Source organism: Euleptes europaea, chromosome 6 (genome assembly GCF_029931775.1).
Source record: "Euleptes europaea isolate rEulEur1 chromosome 6, rEulEur1.hap1, whole genome shotgun sequence".
Lineage (NCBI taxonomy): Eukaryota > Metazoa > Chordata > Lepidosauria > Squamata > Sphaerodactylidae > Euleptes > Euleptes europaea.
This window is the reverse complement of record NC_079317.1, coordinates 104,102,929-104,117,796: the sequence shown is the minus strand read 5'-3', so window position 1 is coordinate 104,117,796 and position 14,868 is coordinate 104,102,929. Positions and strand designations below refer to the sequence as shown.

The window sequence follows — 14,868 nt, the reverse complement described above, 5'->3', positions numbered from 1 at the left end:
AAAGGTTGCGATACCGCTATAAAAATAAATATTGTAATTTGCCATCTTGCCGGCTAATTCCCCAAGTTAAAGGGCAATTTGGCTAACAGAGAAGACAAGGAATTGGAAGGTTTTGCAGGTGGAAGAGCGGAGAGTGCCTCAGCTGGGGGAAGGAGGGAGATTAACGAGGCCTAGGAAGGTTGCCTGGGGGTCTATGTCTCCTATTGCACAGAACTTGACATCTTTGAACATCTCCTCAGGAACCTTTAGCTCCCCCTCCTTTTTGCTCACCACAGTCTCGCCTGACTAACAGCTGCAGCTTCTGCCTTACCAAGGGCTGCAACCTCCTTCTGAGGCCCTCTCTTTCCCTTCCCCCCTACCTCCTACCAGCAGCCTAATTGGGGGAATGGGCATATGAGCACTGCAGAACGAGCAATCTCTTCCATGCAATTGAGCCTCCCCCACCTCCTAGCAGCAGCCTCATCGGGGAATGGGTACGCGCGCTGCAGAACAAACCATCTCTTCTGGGCAATTGTGCCTCCCCCACCTCCTGCTGCCACCCCCTCTCTGCCCACTGCCCAGGGGATCTGTCCCCCTCACCCCCTGAGTTTATAAAATATCACTGATGTGAACTGAGATGGTGAATCTAGAGCCAAATGCCAATATGGACCTCCAGGCTTCACTGCTAATAGTCCAATCAAAACCCCTTCCCCATTTTATTTGAAAACTTCATTTGCCACTTCAGCATTACTAAGGATATTAACTATTTTTGTCAGTAAATGGGAATGGTCTCCCATAATAGTTCTTTCTAATTCTTAATGCTTTCCCAAATTTAAACCATCATGTAGCTTTTTTTCTTCTCTATGGGGCATTTTTCACGGTAGATTTTGCTTCTGTTTTGCCACGGACTAAAAAAACCATGATTTAAATGTTTTTTTCATGGCCGCGATTTATCCCCGTCAATTATCTGTAGTTTTGGTTTTTTATGGGAACAAAGTACGCTGTATTTGACAACAGTTTGGTCTGTCCCTTTCGCAGGAGGCCTCCCCTTCCAACAGGCTCATTGTTTATGCCTGCCCCCAGCTCCACCCCAACTCCGCCCAGCAGATTACCTCGTGCGGTTCACCAGCCCCAGTGCAAAAAACAAGCACCAGCCCCTCTGGTCTCCTCCAGTTTTCTTCCACCCTTGCTCTGTTCTGCTTTTGGAACAGTCAGATTCCAAATTTGGGGGGGGGGAGGCAGCGCTTTCCTCAAAGCTTCCCTCTGTTTTCTATAGGTGTGGAACCCATTGCCCTTTAATGATAGACAGGATTGGGGGGGGGGCAGGGAATCCATGTGCCCAGAGAAGTGTTTAGCTGAAAGTGGGAATAGCGGGGGGGGGGGGGAGGAAAGAAGGCCCCTGGATTGTGCGCCGGCCATGATCCGGCCACATTGCATCATGAGAGACAGGAGGGCTCCTAGCTTGCGCACCAGCCCCGATCCAGCCAGTGTGCATGGGGGGGGAGAGGAAAGAAGGCCCCTGGATTGCGCGCCAGCCATGATCTGGCCACATTGCATCGTGAGAGACAGGAGGGCTCCTAGCTTGCGCACCAGCCCCAATCCAGCCAGTGTGCATGGCAGGGGGAGAGGAAAGAAGGCCCCTGGATTGGGTGCCGGCCATGATCCGGCCACAGTGCATCGAGAGAGAGGAGGGAGATAAGAGCAGGCTTGCCGCCCCTCTTCAGAAGAGGGGAGGGAGTTTTGCCTTTGGTTTTCCGCTCTCAGGATGCACATTTTCCCCATCCGATTTCTCAAAAATCCCCCCTCCCCTCTGGGGCAGAGGGGCCAACAGCCCCTTCCCTTGAACATCCCCCCATGGGTCCAGCTGCCCTAGACTGAGCTGCCACCACCACCACCCCCAGCACGCGAGGAGCACATGGCGTGGCCCCACCGGTCTCCCCCTGGAGCCGTCCATCCGACATCCCCCTGGGCTTGGAGGTGTGGGCCCAGCTCCAAGGCCCATCCCGGGCGAGGGGCAGGGAAGGCATGCGGGGATGGAGGGAGAGAAGTGCCAGGATTCTAGGCAGGCAGGCAGGCAGCAAAAGGGACGGTATTCTTGTCTGAGCACGAAACTCCCCCAGCCAATCACCGTTCTTGGGGGAGGAGAAAGGAGACGTCCCGGGGAGCAAAGCAAACATTTTTTCATGGGCATCTGAGCAACAAAACATGGGTCCACAGGAAAGATCGTCTCAAAGGTTTGGATTGCCTCTCCTTTAACGCGGCTTATTTTGCTCAGTGGGGGAAAAGATGGTTCTGCAGTGAATAACCAAAATTTGACTCCGACGCAAATCAGTGTCGAAACAGCAGCAAATCTCCGTGAAGAATACCCCTATGTTTCTGTGCATATGATACAGTGATTTTGCAGTGGTTTGAGAGGAGAGAAAGGGGTGGGAGGAACAGGCTATGAAAGACAGATGACCAAGCATGGATGCAAGAAATTGATAAAAAAAATCACTTTTATGTCCATCTAAGGATATTTCATTAAGAATGGGGAAAAGGAAATCTATATCAATAGAGCTATACAAAAAAATCGGATTATTCCAGTTCTACAATGCGTGTTCTAAGACTATTCTCTATTCAGTTCTTAGGCATCCTTCCTCCTCTGTGAACCATATTTCAGTAATTTAACAGTCCTAGGTTTCGAAAGAGCCTTTTTGCTCGCTTGTTTGAATGCCATGCCGTCAGCAGTGCTGAATGGAATATATGAAAATTTACCCTACCCTGAAAGACTTTGCTCATGTAATATGAAGAAAATTGATATGCTTTCTCACATGATGCTGGAGTCTCCCCACTGAAACTTTTCTGTGCTTGGCCAAAGAAGACTATTAAAGCAGAGACCAGTCCATTTTCCAGCCATTTGAGAGAGTTTAGTGTAGCTCCTGCTGCGTGATTCTCCCTCTGCCTTCCTTCCTGGATCCTGGTGCCTCATTCCTCTGACCATGTGGATTACCTGCTAGATTGAACTGGATTCCTTTCTGCCTACTGGCTGCCTGGAGGAGAAGCCATCAAAGGGTTTTAGATCATTTCATCATTTTCCTTTTATTTGGGACTTGCTTTCTTAAGTTTTCTAGAAGCCTTGCCCTGTTGGGTGGTGGTGGTGGTGGTGGGGTTGAGGGGCTGAAATCTTCCATGGATACACTGTTAGCACTCTGCTTGTGGGTTTTTTTCCCCCCATTTATACTGGTTGTTGCACATTATATTAAAGTTCTACTGTTTGCTGTTTGGATTTGGGATTTGTAGAAAAAAATCTTGCATGAAGAAAGCATTGGTGGGGGGATTGAACTGGTTTCTTTTATCCCTACCATTTATACTTCACTGGTGGTTGCACATTTATGTTAAAGTTCTATTGTTTGCTGTTTGGATTTGGGATTTGGAGAGAAAATCTTGCTCTAAGAGAGCATTGGTGGGGGGCTTCTGTGAGGTGGTGAGTTCACTTTACTGGAAGAGAGATTCTGCAGCTGTTGCTGCCACTTGTTAGAGGTTTTTCTGGCAGTTGGTGTCTTCTTCTTGTGTTCTGCATTAGCTTTACATGGCATCGTGTGGCTGGACATGGGTTTTGTAGAAGGGGTGCCGCCAGAGCATGCCTGGGTGCTGCGTCTGGCCTCCGCCCTGCACATAGTGTAGGTTTTGTATGGGATGGCAAAAGGGACTCCACTTTTGATTTTGTTGTGGTGTGTTGTGTTTCAGGGTTTTTGTAAAGAGTCTTGGCTCCATTAGACTTCTCTACGTGGTTTGTTGTGCTGCTAGGTTGGTGTTTGGTGGTTGTTTAGGGCTTGTGTGAGTTATTTGGGAGGGACGCATTGGCCTGTTCTTGTCTCCACTTTTACACTGGAACTTAGACCTGTCCTCCCATTGCTTTTAATGGACCCATTGAAAACAATGGTGAGAAAATGGGCTGGGAAATTTTAAAAAGGTAAAAGTCCCCTGTGCATTCCTGACCCATGGGGTCATTCCTGACCCATGGGGTGATGTCACATCCCGACGTTTACTAGGCAGAATTTCTTTACGGGGTGGTTTGCCAGTGCCTTCCCCAGTCATCTTCCCTTTACCCCCAGCAAGCTGGGTACTCATTTTACCAACCTCGGAAGGATGGAAGGCTGAGGCAACCTTGAGCCAGCTACCTGAAACCAACTTCCATTGGGATCAAACTCAGGTTGTGAGCAGAGCTTGGACTGCAGTACTACAGTTTACCATTCTGTGCCATGGAGAAATTTTACCACCCATTAAAGTCTGTGGGGATTTTTTTGCAAAACTCCTATGGGGGCATTTTTGGAGGTAGATGTTCCACATTTTCAGGATAGCTTGAAGGGACTCTCATTGCAAGAACCCCCAAGTTTGGTGAAGATTGGGTCAATGAGACTTTGCAATGCCTCTGTATGGAGGAGGAGGCAACCTCTTCTAGACCCCATAAAACCTCTTCTAGACCCCCTGACCCAATCTTTACCAAATGTGGCGGTTCTTGCAAGGAGAGTCCCTTACAGCCATGCTGCAAATTTGGGGGATCACCCTGTAAAAATGCCCCCCCCCCAGGAGCTGCAAAAACTCCCTGTGGACTCTAATGGTTGGATTTTTTTGGGGAAACCCAAAAATAAGCCAAATTCCCATATTTACTGGTATGGGAATTCAGCTTATTTCGGGTTTCCCCCCAAAAAACCAGGGCCAATAAACCCAAACCCAAAATTTACCCAAAATATTTTTGCACACCCCTAGTCTCTGGATTTAGGTATCCCTACATTTGACCTTGTTGAGAATTAGATGAAAACAGACTTTCTCAATTGAAATTTTTTTCAATGTTTCAATTTATTCAAAGTGTTTTGTAGGAGATTTTACTGCAGTCATTTATTTGATTGTTCTTTCAGTTCTCAGGGTTAGGCAATGTATCAGTGCATTGATCTTGCAGGTTATATTTATCAAATAGCCAACTATTCTCTTTTCCATACTAAGAATCTGGTTATTATTGACAAGGATCTCATGCTTATCCCATTCTTAAACTTCACAGTAAGAAGTTCTCCTTGTCCCAGAATTAGTCATAATATATTTATTTGTTTAGCCATGGGAAATATACAATTTACGAAGAATACAAACTTTAATACAAAATTAAAACAAAATTGATAAAACAGCTTAGAAGTCACTTGTCTTTTGTACTAGTTAAAACAAAATAAATGCATACTAGTCAAGTGTGATTCTTTCCAGCACATTTTTGCTAGTATTTCATACATGCTGGTATGTTTATATCACATTTCTACACATTTCCTTCATTGAGGGAGTCCAAGGTGACATACATGGTTCTTCCCTGCTCTGTTTTATTGTTACAACAACCTAGTGGGAGTAGCCACAGAAAAGATCCATCAAAATCTTAACAAGAATATGCCAACAAATATGGAAAGCAAAACAATGGCCCACAGACTGGAAATGCTCAATCTACATTCCAGTTCCTAAAAAGGATACATCAAAGACTGCAGCAACTATTGGACCACCTCATTAATTTCTCACATGAGTAAAGTGATGCTTAAAGCAAAGGCTGTTTCCATATATGAAACGAGAAATGCCAGATGTTGAAACTGGATTCAAAAAAGGAAGAGACACTAGAGATCATATTGCAAATTTACATGGGTTAATGGAGCATAGGAGAGAATTTCAGAAGGAATTCAGCTTGTGTTTCATAGATTAAAGCAAAATTTTGATTGTGTGGATCATGAAAAGTTATTTGCAACTTATACAAGAGGCTACTGTTAGGACAGAATATGCAGAAAAATAATAATTGGCAAAGGTGTCAAGGATGTATTTTATCTTTCTATCTCTTCAATCTATATGCAGAACATATCATAAGGAAAACTGGATTAGATTTTGATGAAGGTGGAGTGAAAATTGGTGGAAGGAACATTAAAAATTGGTGATATGTTGATAATACCACATTTCTGGCAGAAAACAGTGAAGACTTGAAAGAACTACTAATGGTTAAAGAAGAAAGTGCCAAAGCAGGATTACAGCTGAACATCAAGAAGACAAAAATAATGACTACTGAGGAATTACACAACTTTAAGCTTGACAATGAAGAAATTGAAATTGTTCAAGATTTTCTATTCGTCATCTACCAAAAGGGAGACTGCAACCAAGAAATCAAGAAGAAGACTGAGAGTGGGAAGGGCAGCCATGATGGAGCTAGGAAAGATTCTTAAGTGTAAGGCTGTGTTGTTGGTGACACTAATCAAGATAATTCATCTCATGGTATTTCCATTACTCTGTAAAGTGTGAAAGTTGTGCAATAAAGAAAGCCAACAGAAAGAAAGTTGATTCATTTGAAATGTGGTGTGGCGCTGGAGGAGAGTTTTACGGATACCGTGGACTTCCAAAAAGACAAGTGGATTCTGGATCAAATCAAGCCTGAACTCTCCCTAGAATCTCCTAGAAACAAAACCGAGGCTATTGTACTTTGGTCACATTATGAGAAGACAAGAATCACTGGACAAGACACTAATGCTAGGAAAAGTTGAAGGCAGGAGGAAAAGAGGAAGACCCAACATGAGATGGATTGGTTCAATAAAGGAAGCCACAGCCCTCAGATTGTTAACCATAGGACATTTTGGACTTCATTACTTCATAGGGTCGCAATAAGTCAGAAGCAACTTGATGGAATGTAATACAATACATAGTGGGGTTAGGCTGAAAGGGAACCACTTAACCAAGCTTCATGACTGAGTAGGAATTTAAGCCTAAGTCTCCCCAGTGCTAGTTTGGCACTTCAAGTACACAACCAAATTGGTACAGGGTTAATACTCTGCCCAGATGACAGCATTTGTTATTAGTAAATCAGTATCAAGTAATCATGAAACAAAATCTAAAAAAATAAACTAATGCCCTGTTTTTATTACAACAAACCAATTTCCAAATGCAGTATGTATGTTTTCAGATTACACTGATCTCTTCATATAGCTGGAAGTTTAGGATTTTTAAAAAACTGAAGCCAGTGATTAAAAATAATAGCGGGAAGGGCCGTGCAAAGCCCTAAAAGAACATGAAAGATACTGCAGACTTGGCCAACCTGAGAAATCAGCAGTGGCTGAACATGGACTGACACAAACAGGACACAGGGTCTTATTCCAAGACACTGAAAGACTGGACAATTCTACCAACTATTTTGTCAGATTGCACAGAGAAGCCATTGAAATTCATAAACATCAGCACAACTTTAACAGAAAAGAAGAGAGTTTAAGAATGAATAAGGCTTGGCTTCCTGTCCTGAAAACCTCCAGACTAACAAAGACTACAGTCCACAATAGCCATGCGGATTAGCTTTGGATTTCACACATTAACAGATCACTTCAGGATACAATAGTTCCATATTAACATACCACACCCTCATTAGCACATTATCTTGATACTTACAGGACAATGATTAGCACATTACCTTTGATACGTTTTGCAGGACAATGATTCAGCTCAAACCCTACCCCTTTCTGACTATATATTACTCTTCCTACACACTTGACACTGAGAGACACTGTCCTTCAGTGTTACTCCTCTGAAGATGCCGGCCACAGCTGCTGGCGAAATGTCAGGAAAGAAAATACCAAGACCACGGTCACACAGCCCGGATAACCTACAAGAACCAATGAACTCTGACCATGAAAGCCTTCGACAATATACCAATCAGTGTCTATCTTATGAAATAATCCATGGCGTAATGTGTAACAGAATAGTTTAAAATGCTATTACAGATAACAAGGGGAACTTTGGCTTTAGCCCCTAAGGGAAGGTAAACAAAAATGTGCTTTTTATAATGCAGGTTAGAAAAGTTCTGCAATAGACAATGTCAAACAAGGTCTTATACTTTCAGTTAATTGGTCATTACCACAAACAGAAAATCCCCACCACCAGAGGGGTCCTAATAGAAAGATAATGAGGGAAAGTTAAAAGAAATGTTCATCATATGACAAATAAGTTATCCTTTTTAAACATCAAAAGAAAGAAAAACGTGTCTGCCTTCCTCTCAGACTTTGAATGAAAGTTGAACATGTGTGTGTGTAAAGTGCTGTCAAGTCATAGCCGACTTATGGTGACCCCAGCAAGGAACTTTCAAGACAAGTGAGAAGCAGAGGTGGTTTGCCATAGCCTTCCTCTGCAGAGTTTTCCTTGGTGGTCTCTCTTCCAAGTATTGACCCTGCTTAACTTCCAAGATCTCACAAGATCAGGTTATACCATGCTGTCTTTCCTCCCTGACACTTCATTACATATCTTAAAAGAACCCAGTAAAAAATTTTTTTTTTCAAACTGAACCAATGAGTGAGAGAGATTCGTCCATATCTCTACAGATAAGTAGAGGTCCTGTAGGGTTGTTTGCAGACCATTACACAGCATTAAATTCTAAAGTATCTCACCATGCCAACAACACCATGTTTCATATTCAAACTTGGACCAGGTTTTCTGGAGATAAGCAGTTTCAAGCCCTTTTTTTTTGTTTGTTTGTTGCTACAGAGACTGTTCACATTAGTTCTTCCATCAGGCCCAAACCTCATTAGGATGAATGCATGGCTGCTGTATAACTGCCTTTCTACATACTGTATTTGCTGATCCAATACTTTTGCTTAAAGTTCTCTTCCAAGTGAGGCCAAAAGTACATGCTACCAGGAGAGTGTAGCCGTGGCCAACCTACATGTGTTGTCCTCATTTCTTCCCAGCGACATATGTTTATTTTTTACAACATATCTTGCTTATTTTTTTCAGTTACCCTTCACTTCATTAGTTGCTGCTAAAATGAAGGTAGGTAAATTTGAGCATGTTGACAGCATGTCATGCATATTCATTAAGTAAAAGTTACCATGGGGATGTATTTCTAGACAGGTTAGTTGAGCCTGTTTGGAATTATGTAGCAACATGGGATGAATTTACCAAAGACATAATTTCACTCATCCATCAAAAGAGCCAAGCACAACAGAACAAAATCATATAGAAAAGTGACCTTTGGCTCTCAGTCACTTAGTAAGATGAAAGTCTTTTATTCATGGCTGTTTCACTTGCTGTTACCCCTCCGATGACTTCGGGTCTTTCTTTTGATTATGCATACCACTTCCGGCCATCAGAGGTCACCTAGTTCTCTCCCTGCGTTTCCCTGCATTTTGCCCGTGTTTTCAGGGACCTGTTTTATCTTGTATTTGAAAACATGTTCAAAATGCAGGGAAATGCAGGGGGAGGGTTTGACATCTGACGGTCAGAAATGGCATGCATAATCAAAACAAAGACCCAAAGTCATCAGAGGGGTGACAGTGAGTGAAACAGCCATGCATAAAAGACCGAAGATGGCCAACAACTTCCAAACACACAAGAGATAACTAATGCATTGAGAGACTGCTGCTCCCCCCATAGAATTTCATCACTAACACCTGCCCAGATTTCTCTCCAATGTCCTCTTCAAGGCATCCTTTACATCTTTATTTCTCAGGCTATAGATTAAAGGGTTCACCATGGGAAATACAACAGTATAAAAAACTGAGATTATTTTGTCTGTGTCCAGGGCATAACTTGAACTAGGACGTAAATACATGAAAAGAAGGGTGCCATAGAAAAGGGCAACAGCAGTCAAGTGGGAGGTGCAGGTTGAAAAGGCTTTGTGACGGCCTTCAGCAGACTGTATCTTCAGGATTGTGCAAAGGATACAAAAATAAGAGACAATGATGACCAAGAAGGTGCTCATTTGTATACTGCCACACAGAGCAAAGAGGAGGATTTCATTGATATGAGTGTTGGAGCAGGAGAGAGCTAATAATGGAGGGATGTCACAGAAGAAGTGATTGATAACAGAACTGCAGAAGGAAAGATGGAATGTAAACCAAGTATGTACCAATGAGCTCATGCTGCCTGTGAGATAAGAGCCAGCTACCAGCCAGGCACAAACCTTGCGGGACATGAGAGCAGTATAGAGCAGCGGGTTACAAATGGCCATGTAACGGTCATAGGCCATGGCAGCCAGCAGCAGGCATTCTGCATCTGCAAAGCAAGCAAACAAATACATTTGTGCAATGCAACCTGTGAATGATATAGTCTTCCTTTCAGCTAAGAAATTGGCCAGCATCTTGGGAGTAATGGCAGATGAATAACTAAGATCTAGGAAGGCCAGGTTATTGAGGAAAAAGTACATTGGAGTGTGAAGACAGGGACTGATCCAGATTAGCACAAAGATGCCGATGTTCCCCACCAATGTGGCAATATAGATGGCTAGGAAGAGCACAAAGAGGGCAGCCTTTATGTCTTGCCGATCTGTGAAACCGAAGAGAATGAACTCAGTTACCGTAGTATGGTTCCCCTTGGCCATTTCGCCTCAGCTTCTTGCCTTGGACTCTAGATCAGTGGTATCAAGGAGAGGAAGGAACAGCAGGGACAAATTTGAAGAAATTGTTTTAGAAAATGGTTTTCCCTTCCTCTTGTCTGAAACCTGAGGAAAGAGTTAATATTTTCATAAATAACTCTAAAATGTACATATACATAGTAATGTTGTTCACATGTATAGAATATTTATTTATATAGAAGAAAGCATAGAAAAATATTTAAATTACATTGCATTTTGTGGTGCATGTGTTTAATATGCACCATTATTTATTTTAAAATTTATAATTTATTCATCCATAACAATCTATTGGTAGAAAAAGAGAAAAGAGGAAAGAGATTGATGTACTCCCTATGATCTGACAAAATATAACCATGACATGAGTGGGGGGGGGAATATAATAACACATTTTCTTTATTAATGAACTCCGCACTATTTATTTCATTTTCAGAACCAGAGACTGTTACAAGGGGAAAGGGTGTGCCACACCATTTTTCTGTTGTGAAATGACTCTACAGAGCTGGTATTTGCTCTGTTGAGGCAATGGGGTGGCCAGTTTTGGGTTGGGAAATACCTGGAGATCTTGGGGGTGGAGCCTGAGGAGGGCAGAGTTTGGAGAGGGGAGGGACTTCAATGCCATGGAATCCAATTGTGTGTGTGTAAAGCATACATTTTCTTCAGGGGAACTGATCTTGGTTCAGGGGAACTGAGGAGAGCCAGCGTGGTGTAGTAGATAAGAGCGGTGGAGTGTGATCTGGAGAACCGGGTTTGATTCCCCACTCCTCCACATGAGCAGCGGAGGCTAATCTGGTGAACTGGATTTGTTTCCCCACTCCTCCACACGAAGCCAGCTGGGTGACCTTGGGCAAGTCATTCTCTCTCCGCCTCACCTACCTCACAGGGGGTGTCTGTTGTGGGGAGGGGAAGGGAAGGTGATTGTAAGCCGGTTTGATTCTCCCTTAAGTGGCTGAGAAAGTCGGCATATAAAAACCAACTCTTCTTCTTCTTCTCCTCTGTCACCCGGAGACCAGTTATAATAGCGGGAGGTTGACAACCCTATGAGGCAGACATAGACCTCCTGAAGAAAACCTGTAAAAACCCATCCTCCCCTCATCACTTCAGGTCAGGAAAATAATGCAGGTAGGAAAGCACAACTCCTTACTTCCCCCATCCCACAGCCTCAATCCAGTTTGATCTTTAGAACAAAGCCCTCCCAACAGCACATCTGATTTGGCTTTCAAACAGAAAATGTAAGGGGTAAACAGTGTGTACCCCCTAAATTAGATTCCAGGTGATAAAAACAATATAAACACAGAGGTGCATAGCAAGGTACAGCAGACGGTGATATGTGCTTTGCTGTACATTGAAAGTATAAGGAGGCATGGAATTGCTGAGAGTTCAGTCTGTCCACAAGCTCAACATAGCAATTGGATAAAAGTGGACAGCTGAAGCATGCATGAAGCCCCTGCAACAAAGTGGTTTGGAAAAGGCTGGAAGCAGCCCTACTTTAAAGATCCCAGAGAACCAAAGTGCCTTACCATAACAATAATCACAATGTATTAAAACCTATAAAGGTAAAGGTCCCCTGTGCAAGCACTGGGTCATTCCTGACCCATGGGGTGACGCCACATCCCGACTTTTACTAGGCAGACTTTGTTTGCCAGTGCCTTCCCCAGTCATCTTCCCTTTACCCCCAGCAAGCTGGGTACACCTTTTACCGACCTCAGAAGGATGGAAGGCTGAATCAACCTCGAGCCGGTTACCTGAAACCAACTTCTGTTGGGATCGAACTCAGGTCGTGAGCAGAGCTTGGACTGCAGTACTGCAGCTTACCACTCTGCAGGTACACAAGCACTAAAAGCAGCAAAATACATAAGAACAAACAGTTCTAAGAGCAGTTTTCATAAACCGTGCTGCAGTTACCAAAGACTCAGGTGAAGGAACTTTTAGGCCATTTATGCATAGCTGTTTCCTTTAGGTCACCCTGTTTACTACTGTGGGACTTTGTTTTGATTATGCTTGCATTTTCTGATCGACAGAGGTCACCTCACTTTCTCTGCATGTTTCCACGTGTTTTCGCTGTGTTTTCTGCATTTGGGTTTAGCCAGCATCCAGAAAACATGGGGGAAACATGCAGGACAGCTGAAGCATGCATGAAGTCCCTGCAACAAAGTGGATTGGAAAATGCTGGAAGCAGCCCTACTTTCATCAATAACCTGGCCTTCCTAGATCTTCCTAGATCTTCATTATTCATCTGCTATTACTCCCAAGATGCTGGCCAATTTCTTAGCTGAAAGGAAGACTATATCATTCACAGGGAGGGGATGAAAAAAGTAGGGAGGAAAAAGGGGGAGGAAAATTAGGAGAGGGGAGAAAATAGCAACAGGGAATGGGAAAGGAAAACAGAGAAAGGGAAAGGAAAAAGGAAAAAGGAAAGGGAGGCCCACCTAGACTGGAACCATTACAGTCCTCAACCCATAGGCCTGGTGGAATAGTCTTGTAGGCCCTGCAGAACTGAATCAGGTTCAGCAGGGCCTGGGTTTCATTAGAGAGAGAATTCCTCCAGACCAGGGCTAGAGCTGAAAAATTAAAAAATTTTCTAGATGAGGACATGTGGACACCTTTTGGGCCAGGGACCACCAGTAAGCTGTTACCAGCTGAGTGTAAAGCCCTTTGAGGGGTATATTGGGAGAGGTGGTCCTGCAGGTACGATGGCCCCAGACGGTTTAGTCCTGCTGAATAATTAGTTGCCTCTCAACATATTGAGGGCTCTGAGAATAAAAATGTATAAGTACCATGCCATTCTAGGAAAGAGTGAGTAATAGAAATAACAAGAGGGGGACTCGCAAAGGCTACTGCAGGGCATCTCATTTTCCCCTCCCCCTCAATTTCCTCTTTCCCTTTCCAGGCAGCCCCCATCGTCTCTCTTCTTGTCCTTCTCTCCTTCCCCTCCAACAACAAGCCTAACTTTTTTTTTAGGTAGGTGCAGATTTATTGCATATAGCCAAAGGCTGTTACAATCAAGTAGACACAATCAAATCAGATTCAACAAGAAAACAGTTAAAATCAAGTAAAAAAATAAATTTAAATCAAATACAAATGTTGTCTGGTTTAACTGCAATGCTGGCTTGAATTTTCCTGGCTGCTAGGGCAAAAAGAGACATATGGTAAGTGACAGCAGAGTCAGTATCTGACAGGAGAAAAGAGAGCTTCTCCTGATCAATAAAACAGCTAATCGTGGATAAAAAAGACACAAGAAATTTAGATCTGGGTTCATGCTACATAGAGCAGTTCAGCACGTAATGGGGGAGGTCCTCGAGTTCTGAGGATCTGCAGATACATACACGAGAGGACATCGGGATTTGGGCATAGCGTCCAGCTAACCTGGCTGTTGGCATGGTCTGAAATCTTAATGATGTAAACGTGGCTCTGAGCTTGAATGCAGAAATTTTGGATAGATAGGGGGCTCTTTCATGGTTCCTATTAAACAGATTAAACCAAGGTGAAAATTTAGACCGGGAGATCATCTGACCATCAGATGTGGCATCACACCTGAATACCCACTCCCGCATGGTAAAACCTGAGATAGGCACACCTGTGAATCATTCATGATAGAATAGCGAATGAGAATATTGTTATAAAATGTTGACCAAACCCCATCTTTTGAGAGCATTGCTTCAAAGCTAAGATGGCCAAAGTATATTTGTGGAAGCTTTATGATGCTCTCTTGGGCTTGTATAGAGGGTAAAGCAAGTTCTGCCCGCAACAGAGCAGCAGGGGTTCCTTTAGGTAGAGCAAGGAAATAATTTTGGATAGATTCCAGGCTGGAAATCAGATGATCACTCCAGCCCAAAACTTCTATGCCATATAATAGTTGGGGAATAAGTTTACTGAGGAAACGTTTTATAGCTGGAGCTATAAGAAACCCCCCTTTTGTAAAATAAAATCTCAGAATAGCACTAATTGATCTCAAGGCTGTTGATTTGATTGTTACTAGGTGCTCCTTCCAAGATAAGGATTGAGTAAAAGTTATCCCAAGACATTTGAAGGAACTACACTGGGCAACTGGAGAGTCATTTATGCTCCATTTCAATTTGCGAGGCTGTCATGGGCTTGAGCAATAAATAAAGCTTGAACATGTGATTTCCTTATGAATCCATATGAGTAAAAGCATTTTGAGGCTTCTCTGAATAGAACTGATGCAGTAAAGTGGGGTAAAGTTCATGCTAATACATGAAGCTGCAAAGCTACAAGGTTAAGATAAGCAATTTAGCCGCTTGATGGTTGAGTCTGGAATAAATGTCGGAATTGCTTATCCAGGGTGTCTTTCTCGGCATTAACAAGAAGGTCATCTCAGCCTGGGGATTTTGGTCTATCTGATAGCTACAGTGTAAGAAAGAAATCTCTCCTTAAGAGAGATTCATTTCAAGATGACCTGCTAAGGCTGGATATCTGAAATGATTGCTGGTAGATGTATCCCTACTATGATGTATCCCTACATATGATGTATCCCTACTAACCTTACTGTG

General features: G+C 43.3%; 1 protein-coding gene across 1 annotated transcript; it reads right to left on the bottom strand.

Annotated features, from left to right (window-relative positions):
- Nucleotides 1–7,131: 7,131 nt before the first annotated feature.
- On the bottom strand, nucleotides 7,132–10,327 carry LOC130478650 (olfactory receptor 5AS1-like; the record flags this gene model as incomplete). Its single annotated transcript, XM_056850813.1, has 2 exons — nucleotides 9,429–10,327; nucleotides 7,132–7,162 (listed from the first exon to the last, which is right to left on the bottom strand). Coding segments are annotated over exons 1-2 (930 nt in total), but the record flags the coding sequence as incomplete, so codon positions are not given.
- Nucleotides 10,328–14,868: the final 4,541 nt, after the last annotated feature.